The sequence below is a fragment of the Oncorhynchus keta genome, chromosome 17, assembly GCF_023373465.1.
Source record: "Oncorhynchus keta strain PuntledgeMale-10-30-2019 chromosome 17, Oket_V2, whole genome shotgun sequence".
NCBI classification, from domain to species: Eukaryota; Metazoa; Chordata; class Actinopteri; order Salmoniformes; family Salmonidae; genus Oncorhynchus; species Oncorhynchus keta.
In genome coordinates, this window is record NC_068437.1 from 35,867,198 (window position 1) to 35,881,296 (window position 14,099).

Here is a 14,099-nt window from a genome sequence, read left to right on the forward strand (position 1 = left end):
CAAAAAAATACAGTTTTAAATCTTTGTTTGAAGCCTGAAATGAGGCAAAAGGTCGCAAAGTTCAAGGGGGCCGAATACTTTCGCAAGGCACTGTATCTTCGTCTCTCTCTGTATAGTATGAACCTGACGTGGAGGGACATGCAGCACCTGGTGGTGAGAACCTCTCACCCCGCCCACCTCAGCACGGACGACTGGAGTACCAATGGAGTGGGCCGCAGAGGTAACAGGGAAGCTCTCACTGGACATGCCTTGGATAACTGAACAACATGATAAATGGACTCACTTGACTCTTCATAACTTCTCTCATGCTTTTTCTGTTTCTCAGTGAGTCATTCGTATGGGTATGGTCTGCTGGATGCGGGGGCCATGGTGGCTCTGGCTCAGAACTGGACAAGTGTGGGCCCACAGCACCAGTGTGTTCTCACCATGCTCTCAGAGCCTAGGGACATAAGCAGCCGGCTGCTGTTCAGTAAGACATTGGACGCCTGCTGGGGCAAACCAGAGTATGTCAGCTCTCTGGAGCACGTCCAGGCCCGCCTCACTCTCTCCTACAACCACAGAGGAAACCTGGCTATACACCTCATCAGCCCCCTAGGGACACGCTCTACCCTGCTGGCACCCAGGTACTCTCACACGCACACATCTACTGTAGAAATACAAAGGCAACGTCATCAACCTCATACAGTATCAGTCCGCTAGATACACAATCCCCCAGGTAAACAGACGTTCACAGAAAAACACATGCAGTGCTTGTTGTTTTTCATCTCTGTTCGCTTGAAGTGCTGTGTATTTTTGACAGCCGGTCTGGGAGGTATTGTTCTTGAAGAGCCCTGCACTGTTCAGGGCGGTTGCTATGAGATGAATGTTTTTGGCTGTGAACCCTAACTACTCTCTGTTTCTCTCTCTCTGTTTTTGTCTCTCTCTCTATGTTTCTCTCTCTTTCTCCCTCCCCCTATCCTTGTCTCCCCCCTCTCCCTCCCACTCTCTCTCTTTCTCCTGTCTCTCTTTCTATCCCCTCCTCTTTCTCTCCCCCTTTCACTCTCCCCCTCGCACTCTCTCCCGATGTCTCTCTCTCTCTCTCTCTCTCTCTCTCTCTCTCTCTCTCTCTCTCTCTCTCTCTCTCTCTCTTCTTTCTCTCTCTCTACCCCTCCTTCTCTCTCCCCCTCGCTCTCCCTCCCTATGTCTCTTTCTATCTCCCCCTCTCTCTCTCTTGCCCTCTTTTTAGGCCTAAAGACTACTCATCAGAGGGATTTAATGACTGGGCCTTCATGACCACCCACTCGTGGGATGAGGACCCTCGAGGGGAGTGGACCCTGGAGATAGAGAACGTCTCAGAACAAGGGCACGACTATGGTAACAGGACATCTGTGTACCTTCATACCCCTCCTCATATACACCAGAGGCTCCGTGCTCCTCTATTCTTTCTCCTTTCCCTCCTCCTCACTCCAGAAGGTCTCCTCTGATGTTGTTTGTTGCAGTCTCAGTGTAGCAGGGGAAATAAGATGAGTGCTTCTCTCTACTTCCTCCACCTCCCCTTCATCCCTATTCCTGTCCACACTATATCACTTCACTCGCCTTTTCTCTGTCTCTCTCTCTCTCTCTCTCTCAATTCAAAGGGGCTTTATTGGCATGTGTTTACATTGTGTAAGTGAAATAGATAATAAACAAAAGTGAAATAGAAAAAAGTTAAATAGAAAATGAGCAGTAAACATTACACTCACAGAAGTTCCAAAGGAATGGAGACATTTCAAAGGTCATATTATGTCTATATACAGTGTTGTAACAATGTACAAATAGTTAAAGTACAAAGGTCATATTATGTCTATATACAGTGTTGTAACAATGTACAAATAGTTAAAGTACAAAGGGGAAAATAAATCAACATAAATATGGGTTGTATTTACAATGGTGTTTGTTCTTCACTGGTTGCCTTTTTCTTGTTGCAACAAGAAGTATTTCACCAATAGATATGGGATTTTATCAAAATAGGATTTGTTTTCGAATTCTTTGTGGGTCTGTCTAATCTGAGGGAAATGTGTGTCTCTAACATTTGACAGGAGGTTAGGAAGTGCTGCTCAGTTGCCACCATATTTTGTGGGCAGTGTGCACATAGCCTGTCTTCTCTTGAGAGCCAGGTCTGCCTTTGGCGGCCTCTCTTAATAGCAAGGCTATGCTCACTGAGTCTGTATGTGTTCAAAGAGTTCCTTCATTTTGGGTCAGTCACAGTGGTCAGGTAAGCTTCTACTGTGTACTCTCTGGTCTCTTTGGTTTATTCTTTCTAATGTGTCAAGTAATTATATTTTTGTTTTCTCATGATTTGGTTGGGTCTAATTGTGTTGCTATCCTGGGACTCTGTGGCGTCTGTTTGTGTTTGTGAACAGAGCCCCAGAACCAGCTTGCGTATGGGAACTCTTCTCCAGGTTCATCTCTCTGTAGGTGATGGCTTTGTTATGTAAGGTTTGGAAATCGCTTACTTTTAGGTGTTTCAGATTTCAACAGCTCTTTTCTGAATTTTGATAATTAGCGGGTATCTGCCTAATTCTGCTCTGCATGCATTATTTGGTGTTTTACGTTGTACAGGGAGGATATTTTTGCAGACTTCTGTATGCAGAGTCTCAATTTGGTGTTTCTCCCATTTTGTGAATTCTTGGTTGGTGAGCGGACCCCAGACCTCATGACCATAAAGTGTTAATCGAATCAAATCTAATTGTATTGGTCACACACATATTTCGCAGATGTTATTGTGGGAGTGGCGGAATGCTTGTGTTCCTAGCTCCAACAGTGCAGTAGTATCTAACAATTCAATGGGTTCTAAAATTGATTTAAGTATTTTTAGCCAGATCCGAATTGGTATGTTGAATTTGATGTTCCTTTTGATGGCGAAGAAGACCCTTCTTGCCTTGTCTCTCAGATAGTTCAGAGCTTTGTGGAAATTACCTGTGGCGCTGATGTTTAGGCTGAGGTACAGTGGGGCAAAAAAGTATTTAGTCAGCCACCAATTGTGCAAGTTCTCCCACTTAAAAAGATGAGAGAGGCCTGTAATTTTCATCATAGGTACACTTCAACTATGACAGACAAAATGAGAAAAAAATCCAGAAAATCACATTGTAGGATTTTTTATGAATTTATTTGCAAATTGTGGTGGAAAATAAGTATTTGGTCAATAACAAAAGTTTATCTCAATACTTTGTTATATATCCTTTGTTGGCAATGACAGAGGTCAAACGTTTTCTGTAAGTCTTCACAAGGTTTTCACACACTGTTGCTGGTATTTTGGCCCATTCCTCCATGCAGATGTCCTCTAGAGCAGTGATGTTTTGGGGCTGTTGCTGGGCAACACGGACATTCAACTCCCTCCAAAGATTTTCTATGGGGTTGAGATCTGGAGACTGGCTAGGCCACTCCAGGACCTTGAAATGCTTCTTACGAAGCCACTCCTTCGTTGCCCGTGCGGTGTGTTTGGGATCATTGTCATGCTGAAAGACCCAACCACGTTTCATCTTCAATGCCCTTGCTGATGGAAGGAGGTTTTCACTCAAAAATCTCACGACACATGGCCCCATTCATTCTTTCCTTTAAACAGATCAGTCGTCCTGGTTCCTTTGCAGACACTGATCTCTTGGCTACATAGCTGACGCACGCTGGACTGTCCATTAATCACGGTACTCCATTCTGCTTGTTTGTTTTATCTGTCGGCCCAGTTGCCTAGTCAACGCCATTTTACCTGCTGTTTGTTGTGCCAGCTGATTAGCCTCGCCTACTGTTTTTAGCTAGCTTTCCCAATTCAACACCTGTGATTACTGTATGCCTCGCTGTATGTCTCTCCCAAATGTCAATATGCCTTGTATACTGTTGTTCAGGTTAGTTATCATTGTTTTAGTTCACAATGGAGCCCCTAGATCCACTCTGCATACCCCTGTTACCTCCTTTGTCCCACCCCCACACATGCGGTGACCTCACCCATTACAACCAGCATGTCCAGAGATACAACCTCTCATCATCACCCAGTGCCTGGGCTTACCTCCGCTGTACCCGCACCCCACCATACCCCTGTCTGCGCATTATGCCCTGAATATATTCTACCATGCCCAGAAACCTGCTCCTCTTATCCTCTGCCCCCAACGCTCTAGGCGACCAGTTTTGATAGCCTTTAGCCGCACCCTCATACTACTCCTTCTCTGTTCCGCGGGTGATGTGGAGGTAAACCCAGGCCCTGCATGTCCCCAGGTACCCTCATTTGTTGACTTCTGTGATCGAAAAGTCTTGGTTTTATGCATGTCAACATCAGAAGCCTCCTCCCTAAGTTTGTTTTACTCACTGCTTTAGCACACTCTGCTAATCCTGATGTCCTTGCCGTGTCTGAATCCTGGCTCAGGAAGGCCACCAAAAATTCAGAGATTTCCATACCCAACTATAACATCTTCCGTCAAGATAGAACTGCCAAAGGGGGCGGAGTCGCAGTCTACTGCAGAGATAGCCTGCAAAGTAATGTCATACTTTCCAGGTCCATACCCAAACAGTTTGAACTACTAATTTTGAAAATTACTCTCTCCAGAAACAAGTCTCTCACTGTTGCCGCCTGCTACCGACCCCGTCAGCTCCCAGCTGTGCCCTGGACACCATTTGTGAATTGATCGCCCCCATCTAGCTTCAGAGTTTGTTCTGTTAGGTGACCTAAACTGGGATATGCTTAACACCCCGGCAGTCCTACAATCTAAGCTAGATGCCCTCAATCTCACGCAAATCATCAAGGAACCCACCAGGTACAACCCTAACTCTGTAAACAAGGGCACCCTCATAGACGTCATCCTGACCAACTGGCCCTCCAAATATACCTCCGCTGTCTTCAACCAGGATCTCAGCGATCACTGCCTCATCGCCTGTATCCGCCACGGAGCCGCAGTCAAACGACCACCCCTCATCACTGTCAAACGCTCCCTAAAACACTTCTGTGAGCAGGCCTTTCTAATCGACCTGGCCCGTGTATCCTGGAAGGACATTGACCTCATCCCGTCAGTTGAGGATGCCTGGTCATTCTTTAAAAGTAACTTCCTCACCATTTTGGATAAGCATGCTCCGTTCAAAAATGCAGAACCAAGAACAGATACAGCCCTTGGTTCACTCCAGACCTGACTGCCCTCGACCAGCACAAAAACATCCTGTGGCGGACTGCAATAGCATCGAATAGCCCCGTGATATGCAACTGTTCAGGGAAGTCAGGAACCAATACACGCAGTCAGTCAGGAAAGCTAAGGCCAGCTTCTTCAGGCAGAAGTTTGCATCCTGTAGCTCCAACTCCAAAAAGTTCTGGGACACTGTGAAGTCCATGGAGAACAAGAGCACCTCCTCCCAGCTGCCCACTGCACTGAGGCTAGGAAACACGGTCTCCACCGATAAATCCATGATTATCGAAAACTTCAATAAGCACTTCTCAACGGCTGGCCATGCCTTCCGCCTGGCTACTCCAACCTCGGCCAACAGCTCCACCCCCCGTAGTTCCTCACCCAAGCCTCTCCAGGTTCTCCTTTACCCAAATCCAGATAGCAGATGTTCTGAAAGAGCTGCAAAACCTGGACCCGTACAAATCAGCTGGGCTTGACAATCTGGACCCGCTATTTCTGAAACTATCTGCCGCCATTGTCGCAACCCCTATTACCAGCCTGTTCAACCTCTCTTTCATATCGTCTGAGATCCCCAAGGATTGGAAAGCTGCCGCAGTCATCCCCCTCTTCAAAGGGGGAGACACCCTGGACCCAAACTGCTATATCCATCCTGCCCTGCCTATCTAAGGTCTTCGAAAGCCAAGTCAACAAACAGGTCACTGACCATCTCGAATCCCACCGTACCTTCTCCGCTGTGCAATCTGGTTTCCGAGCCGGTCACGGGTGCACCTCAGCCACACTCAAGGTACTAAATGATATCATAACCGCCATCGATAAAAGACAGTACTGTGCAGCCGTCTTCATCGACCTCGCCAAGGCTTTCGTCTCTGTCAATCACCAAATTCTTATCGGCAGACTCAACAGCCTCGGTTTTTCGGATGACTGCCTTGCCTGGTTCACCAATTACTTTGCAGACAGAGTTCAGTGTGTCAAATCAGAGGGCATGCTGTCCGGTCCTCTGGCAGTCTCTATGGGGGTGCCACAGGGTTCAATTCTCGGGCCGACTCTTTTCTCTGTATATATCAATGATGTTGCTCTTGCTGCGGGCGATTCCCTGATCCACCTCTACGCAGACGACAATATTCTATATACTTTCGGCCCGTCATTGGACACTGTGCTATCAAACCTCCAAACGAGCTTCAATGCCATACAGCACTCCTTCCGTGGCCTCCAACTGCTCTTAAACGCGAGTAAAACCAAATGCATGCTTTTCAACCGATCGCTGCCTGCACCCGCATGCCCGACTAGCATCACCACCCTGGATGGTTCCGACCTTGAATATGTGGACATCTATAAGTACCTAGGTGTCTGGCTAGACTGCAAACTCTCCTTCCAGACTAACATTAAACATCTCCAATCAAAAATCAAATCCAGAGTCGGCTTTCTATTCCGCAACAAAGCCTCCTTCACTCACGCTGCCAAGCTTACCCTAGTAAAACTGACTATCCTACCGATCCTCGACTTCGGCGATGTCATCTACAAAATGGCTTCCAACACTCTACTCAGCAAACTGGATGCAGTCTATCACAGTGCCATCCGTTTTGTCACTAAAGCACCTTATACCACCCACCACTGCGACTTGTATGCTCTAGTCGGCTGGCCCTCACTACATATTCGTCGCCAGACCCACTGGCTCCAGGTCATTTACAAGTCCATGCTAGGTAAAGCTCCGCCTTATCTCAGTTCACTGGTCACGATGGCAACACCCATCCGTAGCACGCGCTCCAGCAGGTGTATCTCACTGATCATCCCTAAAGCCAACACCTCATTCGGCCGCCTTTCGTTCCAGTACTCTGCTGCCTGTGACTGGAACGAATTGCAAAAATCTTTGAAGTTGGAGACTTTTATCTCCCTCACCAACTTCAAACATCAGCTATCCGAGCAGCTAACCGATCGCTGCAGTTGTACATAGTCTATAGGTAAATAGCTCACCCTTTTTCACCTACCTCATTCCCATACTGTTTTTATACTGTTTTTATTTATTTACTTTTCTGCTCTTTTGCACACCAATATCTCTACCTGTACATGCCCATCTGATCATTTATCACTCCAGTGTTAATCTGCAAAATTGTATTATTCGCCTACCTCCTCATGCCTTTTGCACACATTGTATATAGACTGCCCATTTTTTTCTACTGTGTTATTGACTTGCTAATTGTTTACTCCATGTGTAACTCTGTGTTGTCTGTTCACACTGCTATGCTTTATCTTGGCCAGGTCGCAGTTGCAAATGAGAACTTGTTCTCAACTAGCCTACCTGGTTAAATAAAGGTGAAATAAAAAAAAATAAAAAGAAGAACAGCCCCAAAGCAGAATGTTTCCACCCCCATGCTTCACAGTAGGTATGGTGTTCTTTGGATGCAACTCAGCATTCTTTGTCCTCCAAACACGACGAGTTGAGTTTTTACCAAAAAGTTCTATTTTGGTTTCATCTGACCATATGACATTCTCCCAATCTTCTTCTGGATCATCCAAATGCTCTCTAGCAAACTTCAGACGGGCCTGGACATGTACTGGCTTAAGCAGGGGGACACGTCTGGCACTGAAGGATTTGAGTCCCTGGCGGCGTAGTGTGTTACTGATGGTAGGCTTTGTTACTTTGGTCCCAGCTCTCTGCAGGTCATTCACTAGGTCCCCCCGTGTGGTTCTGTGATTTTTACTCACCGTTCTTGTGATCATTTTGACCTCACGGGGTGAGTTCTTGCGTGGAGCCCCAGATCGAGGGAGATTATCAGTGGTCTTGTATGTCTTCCATTTCCTAATAATTGCTCCCACAGTTGATTTCTTCAAACCAAGCTGCTTACCTATTGCAGATTCAGTCTTCCCAGCCTGGTGCAGGTCTACAATTTTGTTTCTGGTGTCCTTTGACAGCTCTTTGGTCTTGGCCATAGTGGAGTTTGGAGTGTGACTGTTTGAAGTTGTGGACAGGTGTCTTTTATACTGATAACAAGTTCAAACAGGTGCCAATAATAGAGGTAACGAGTAGAGGACAAAGGAGCCTCTTAAAGAAGAAGTTACAGGTCTGTGAGAGCCAGAAATCTTGCTTGTTTGTAGGTGACGAAATACTTATTTTCCACCATAATTTGCAAATAAATTCATAAAAAATCCTACAATGTGATTTTCTTGATTTTTTTTCTTCTCATTTAGTCTGTCATAGTTGAAGTGTACCTATGATGAAAATGACAGGCCTCTCTCATCTTTTTAAGTGGGAGAAATTGCACAATTGGTGGCTGACTAAATACTTTTTTGCCCCACTGTATGTATTTTTTTGTGTGCTCTAGTGCAACGGTGTCTAGATTAAATTTGTATTTGCGATCCTGGCAACTGGACCTTTTTTGGAACACCATTATTTTTTGTCTTACTGAGATTTACAGTGCATTCGGAAAGTATTCAGACCCCTTAACTTTTCCCACATTTTGTTACGTCACAGCCTTATCAATCTAAACACAATACCCCATAATGACAAAGCAAAAGCTGTTTTTTGTAAATGTATAAATAAAATAAAAACTGAAATATTACATTTACATAAGTATTCAGACCCTTTACTCAGTACTTTGTTGAAGCACCTTTGGCAGTGATTACAGCCTCGAGTCTTCTTCGGAATGATGCTACAAGCTTGACACAGCTGTATTTCAGGAGTTTCTCCCATTCTTCTCTGCAGATCCTCTCAAGCTCTGTCAGGTTGGACGTGGAGCATCGCTGCACAGCTATTTTCAGGTCTCTCCAGAGATGCTGGATCGGGTTCATGTCCGGGCTCTGGCTGGGAAACTCAAGGACATTCAGGGACTTGTACCGAGGCCACTCCTGTGTTGTCTTGGCTTTGTGCTTAGGGTCATTGTCCTGTTGGAAGGTGAACCTCCACCTCAGTCTGAGGTCCTGAGCGCTCTGGAGCAGGTTTTCATCAAGGATCTCTCTGTACTTTGCTCCGTTCAACTTTCCCTCAATCCTGACTAGTCTCTCAGTCCCTGCCACTGAAAAACATCCCCACAGCATGAGGCTGCCATTTACATTTACATTTAAGTCATTTAGCAGACGCTCTTATCCAGAGCGACTTACAAATTGGTGCATTCACCTTATGACATCCAGTGGAACAGCCACTTTACAATAGTGCATCTAAATCTTTTAAGGGGGGGGGGGTGAGAAGGATTACTTTATCCTATCCTAGGTATTCCTTAAAGAGGTGGGGTTTCAGGTGTCTCCGGAAGGTGGTGATTGACTCCGCTGCCACCACCATGCTTCACTGTAGAGATGGTGCCAGGTTTCCTCCAGACGTGACACTTGGCAATCAGGCCAAAGATTTCAATCTTGGTGTCATCAGACTAGAGAATCTTGTTTCTCATGGTCTGAGAGTCCTTTAGGTGCCTTTTAGCAAACTCCAAACAGGCTGTCGCTCTACCATAATTGTATTTTTAATTAAATTGTATTTAACCTTTATTTAAATAGGCAAGTCAGTTAAGAACAAATTCTTATTTTACAATGACGGCCTACCCCGGCCAAACCCTCCCCTAACCCGGACTATGCTGGGTCAATTGTGCGCCGCCCTATGGGACTCCTGATACAGCCCAGGATCGAACCAGGGTCTGTAGTGACACCTGTAGCACTGCCTTAGACTGCTGCGCCACTCTGGAGCCCAAATAAAGGCCTGATTGGTGGACTGCTGCATAGATGGTTGTCCTTCTGGAAGTTTAGCCCATCTCCACAGAGGAACTGGAGCTCTGTCAGAGTGGCCATCGGATTCTTGGTCACCTCCCTGACCAAGGACCTTCTCCCCTGATTACTCAGGTGGTTCCAAACTTCTTCCATTTAACAATGATGGAGGCCACTGTGTTCTTGGGGACCTTCAATGCTGCACACATTGTTTTGTACCCTTACCCAGGTCTGTGCCTCAACACAACCCTGCCTCTGTTTTATTTAACTAGGCAAGTCAATTAAGAGAAATGTTTTATTTACAATGATGGCCTACCCCGGCCGAACTCTAACCCAGACGACGCTGGGACAGTTGTGCACTGCCCTATAGGACTCCCAACCACGGCCGGTTGTAATACAGCCTGGAATCGAACCAGGGTCTGTAGTGACGCCACTAGCACTGAGATGCAGTGCCTTAGACAAATCTGCCACTCGCGAGCCCCCTCATGGCTTGGTTTTTGCTCTGACATGTACTGTCAACTGTGGGACCTTATATAGACTGGTGTGTGCCTTTCCAAATCATGTCCAATCAATTTAATTTACCACAGGTGGACTCCAATCAAGTTGTAGAAACATCTCAAGAATAATTAATGGAAACAGGATGCACCTGAGCTCAATTTCGAGTCTCATAGCAAATGGTCTGCATACTTATGTAAGAAAGGCATTTCTGTTTTCATTTTGTCATTATGGGGTAGTGTGTGTAGATTGAGGATTTGTTTTATTTAATCCATTTTAGAATGAGGCTGTAACGTAGCAAAATGTGGAAAAATGGAACGGGTCTGAATACTTTCTGAATGCACTGTATATGTTGAAGAGGGTGGGGGTGCATCCCTGTCTCACCCCACAGCCATCGGGAAAGAAATGTGTGTTTTTTTTGCCAATCTTAACTTCACACTTGTTGTTTGTGTACATGGATTTTATAATGTTGTATGTTTCCCCCCCCAACACCGCTTTCCATCAATTTGTATAGCAGACCCTCGTGCCAAATTGAGTCAAAAACGGTTTTGAAATCAACAAAGCATGAGAAGACTGCCTTTTCTCTGGTTTGTTTGTTTTCAATTAGGGTGTGCAGTTACCTCTCTCTCTCTCTCTCTCTCTCTCTCTCTCTCTCTCTCTCTCTCTCTCTCTCTCTCTCTCTCTCTCTCTCAGATGTTCTTAGTCAGCCGTCGTTCTCTCCCTTTGTTTGTCAGTCAGCTCACCTACCTCTTCCCTCTTCCTTCTCCTCATCATTATATTACTATCTCTCTGACACTCACCCAGTCTACCTCTGTCCTCTTGGTGGTATTGAATTGTTAATTCCCTATGTTCTTCTTTCTCCTCTCTCTTGAGTTTGAAATGTGTTCACTCTCTCCCTCTCCTCTCTCATCCCTCCTTTCTCTCCTCCCCCTCTCTCAGGTGTGTTGAGTCAGTTTACTCTGATCCTGTACGGTACGGGCTCCAGCTCCATTAACCCCTTGTCTCCTGACTTCCCCCGGCCGTCCAACAACAGCTGCAAGACCTTCGACGCCCAGCAGATCTGCATAGGTGAGACACACTGAGACAGCTAGCTAGCACGAAGATTCCTACTCTCTTTACACATTGAGACATCGCCCTCCATAGGTAACTGCTGGTACTGAGGATGGGACATGTTGAGTTCCTTGCTCATTGCTATGGACAGTATTCACTTACTTGACCTAGTTATGAAGTTATCTAGCCTAGCTCAGGTCATAATATATTCAGAGTGTCTAGTTTGAGGGCTGCGCAAAACCATGAATACACATTTAATGCCAAACCAAACCCATTTGAAAGTTAAATGTCTCGCTTATCGTGATGTTGTGATTCTTGTACGCCAGCTATGAATATGCATCACCCTAAATATGTGAGAAAACAACGTATGTGGTGTCACTAGAAAAGCAGAGCGGGTATGTAGTAGTGGCTGGCAGGCAGCAGTAGGGCTATGACATTGAGAGAGGTGTTGGGTTGGAGAGCAGCTGTGTTTTGGGAGGCTAAGAGGAGGCAGATGGGGTCAGAAGCCTCTTGGTGATACTAAGCATGTGGATGTGGGCTTCTCATGCATATGACAGGATTGTTAAAAGGTTTCAGGCATGTTTTTGCCTTTTTGTGTAGGGGTCTATGTACGAGCATTTGTCCCCACTGACTGCTCTGAAAAGCAGCACCACATCCCCCTTTGTATGTGTATCATCTCGCTTTTTCACTCTCTCATCTCTTCCTCTTTCTCTTTCCCTCTTCCCCTTTCTCCCCCTATCCAGAGTGCAGCCCAGGCTTCTCCCTGTTCCTGCAGGGTTGTGTGAAGCTCTGCCCCCCCGGCTTCACCTCAGGCCCCCAGCTCCTCAACCTGTCCCTGGACAACTGGGTGGACTTGTCCTCCGTCCAGGCCTGCCTGCCCTGCCACCCTGCCTGCCTCACCTGCTCCGGCCCTGGGCCCAACGACTGCCTCTCCTGCCCCCCTCACAGTCACCTGGTCCTCACCGCCTGCCTGCACCAGAACCAAGTCCAGCGCAAGTCCCCAACCGGCCAAGTCCTCCAGGGAGATGGGAGTGGACCAGGGGAGAGTCCAGTGGGGTCAGAGCAGGGGGGAGAGGGAGAGCCTCCAGGGCCTAACCTGGGCCTGTCCTCCCCTCTGATTACCCTGCTTGCAGTGCTCAGCTGTGCCTTAATCTTGGCAGCCTTCGCCGGGGTATTCCTCCTGCTGCAGCTGCGCTCTGGTGGCGCCCCCTGGGCCCGAAGGACCAAACTGCACTCTGTGGAGACAGGGGGAGGGGCCTCGGGAGGCATCCGTGTGGGCATTGGCTTTGGCCTGGGGCTGGGCTGGGAAAGGCAGGGCAGGGTGTCTTATAAGGGGATCCCCACTGTGTGGAGGGACGAGGACCAGGTAACACTGTGGGGCTCTGAATCGGACAGCGAGGAGCTAGACTGCCACAGTGAGAGGACAGCCTTTATCAGGACACAGAGCTCCCTCTAGCCCCCTCTCTGACCCCTACATCTGGGGGAAACTCTCTTCAGGGGTTGGTCTCTCCGGCCCCTCCCTCTGCTAGAGCTCATGGGTCTGTGGTTTGGGTCTGGCTCAGGCCTCGTCCCTTGCAGAGACAGATACACAGAGATGCTGATCCAGGGATGTGATGGCAGCCCAGCAAGCACCTCCAGGTCCACTGATTCACCCTCAAGCATTAATCAACATAAAATGTTTTAATTCTATAAGTACCATATTTTATTGTATATTGTTTTCCTTTGCTTTTAAAGACTTTAATAAGATTATTCCCCTGGCCCAAGGGTCATGGTAAAGGGAAACTACAGTTTCTGAATTGAGTTGGGGAGCCATAGTTTTTGCTAATGTTTCCCATTGACCTTATTTTTGTTGCGGTATAGACATGGCCCTGAGCCTCTGTCCTAATATGAGCAGGCATGGAAGAGATGTCTGTATGTATCAGCATACATGTGTGTGTATGTGTGACAGTGACTTTGTGCACAAGAGCTAAATAGCCGCCCAACACAGTTTCTGCGTGAATGAAGAACACAGCAGGGTTTATTTAATGTACAACAGAGAGAGAAAGAGAACGTTTGGATTTGTAAATTAGATTCTCTCTGTGATAAACACCTTCTGATTAAACTTTTTCCTACTGCTTGTTCTTTGAGAGCTTCCTACTCTGCTCCATAATCCGTGGGCTGCTGCACTTCTTCAGCAGCTAATACAACCCCACTATACACTGAGTGTACGAAACATTTAGAACCCTTCCTAATATTGAGTTCTACAAGGTGTCGAAACTGTTCCACAGGGATGCTGGCCCATGTGGACTCCAATACATTCCACAGTTGTTTCAAGATGGCTGGATGGCTTTTGGGTGGTGGACCATTCTTGATACACACAGAAATTGTTAAGCATGAAAAACCCAGCAGCGTTGCAGTTCTTAGCACAAACTGGTGCTCCTGGCACATACTGCTACACCCCGTTCAAAGGCACTTCAATATTTTGTCTTGCCCATTCACCCTCTGAATGGCACACATACACCATCCATGTCTCAATTGTCTCAAGGTTTTAAAAAAAAATGTATTTAACCTGTCTCCTCCCCTTCATCTACACTGATTGAAGGGGATTTAGTGGCATCAATAACATATCATAGCTTTCACCTGGATTCACCTGGTCAGTCTATGTCATGGAAAAAGTAAGTGTAGAAACATCAGAAATCCAGCACAGACTCTTTTGGAATAGTCTTCAAGGTTTTGATAACTATTGTCCACAACAGCTTAATAGCA

The 14,099-nt window shown here is 46.6% G+C and overlaps 1 protein-coding gene across 5 annotated transcripts in view; it reads left to right on the forward strand.

The window, feature by feature from the left end:
- The window catches only part of furinb (furin (paired basic amino acid cleaving enzyme) b), a 198,925-nt gene extending 185,453 nt beyond the window's left edge, over positions 1–13,472 (forward strand). For all 5 annotated transcript variants that reach the window (XM_052465969.1, XM_052465971.1, XM_052465970.1 and 2 more), the window contains 5 exons: positions 117–220; positions 326–623; positions 1,226–1,353; positions 11,244–11,372; positions 12,098–13,472. In XM_052465969.1, the coding sequence (XP_052321929.1) occupies positions 117–220; positions 326–623; positions 1,226–1,353; positions 11,244–11,372; positions 12,098–12,810 (1,372 nt within the window). In that variant the 3' untranslated portion in view covers positions 12,811–13,472. The remainder of the gene's footprint in view (positions 1–116; positions 221–325; positions 624–1,225; positions 1,354–11,243; positions 11,373–12,097) is intronic.
- The last annotated feature ends 627 nt before the right edge of the window (positions 13,473–14,099 follow it).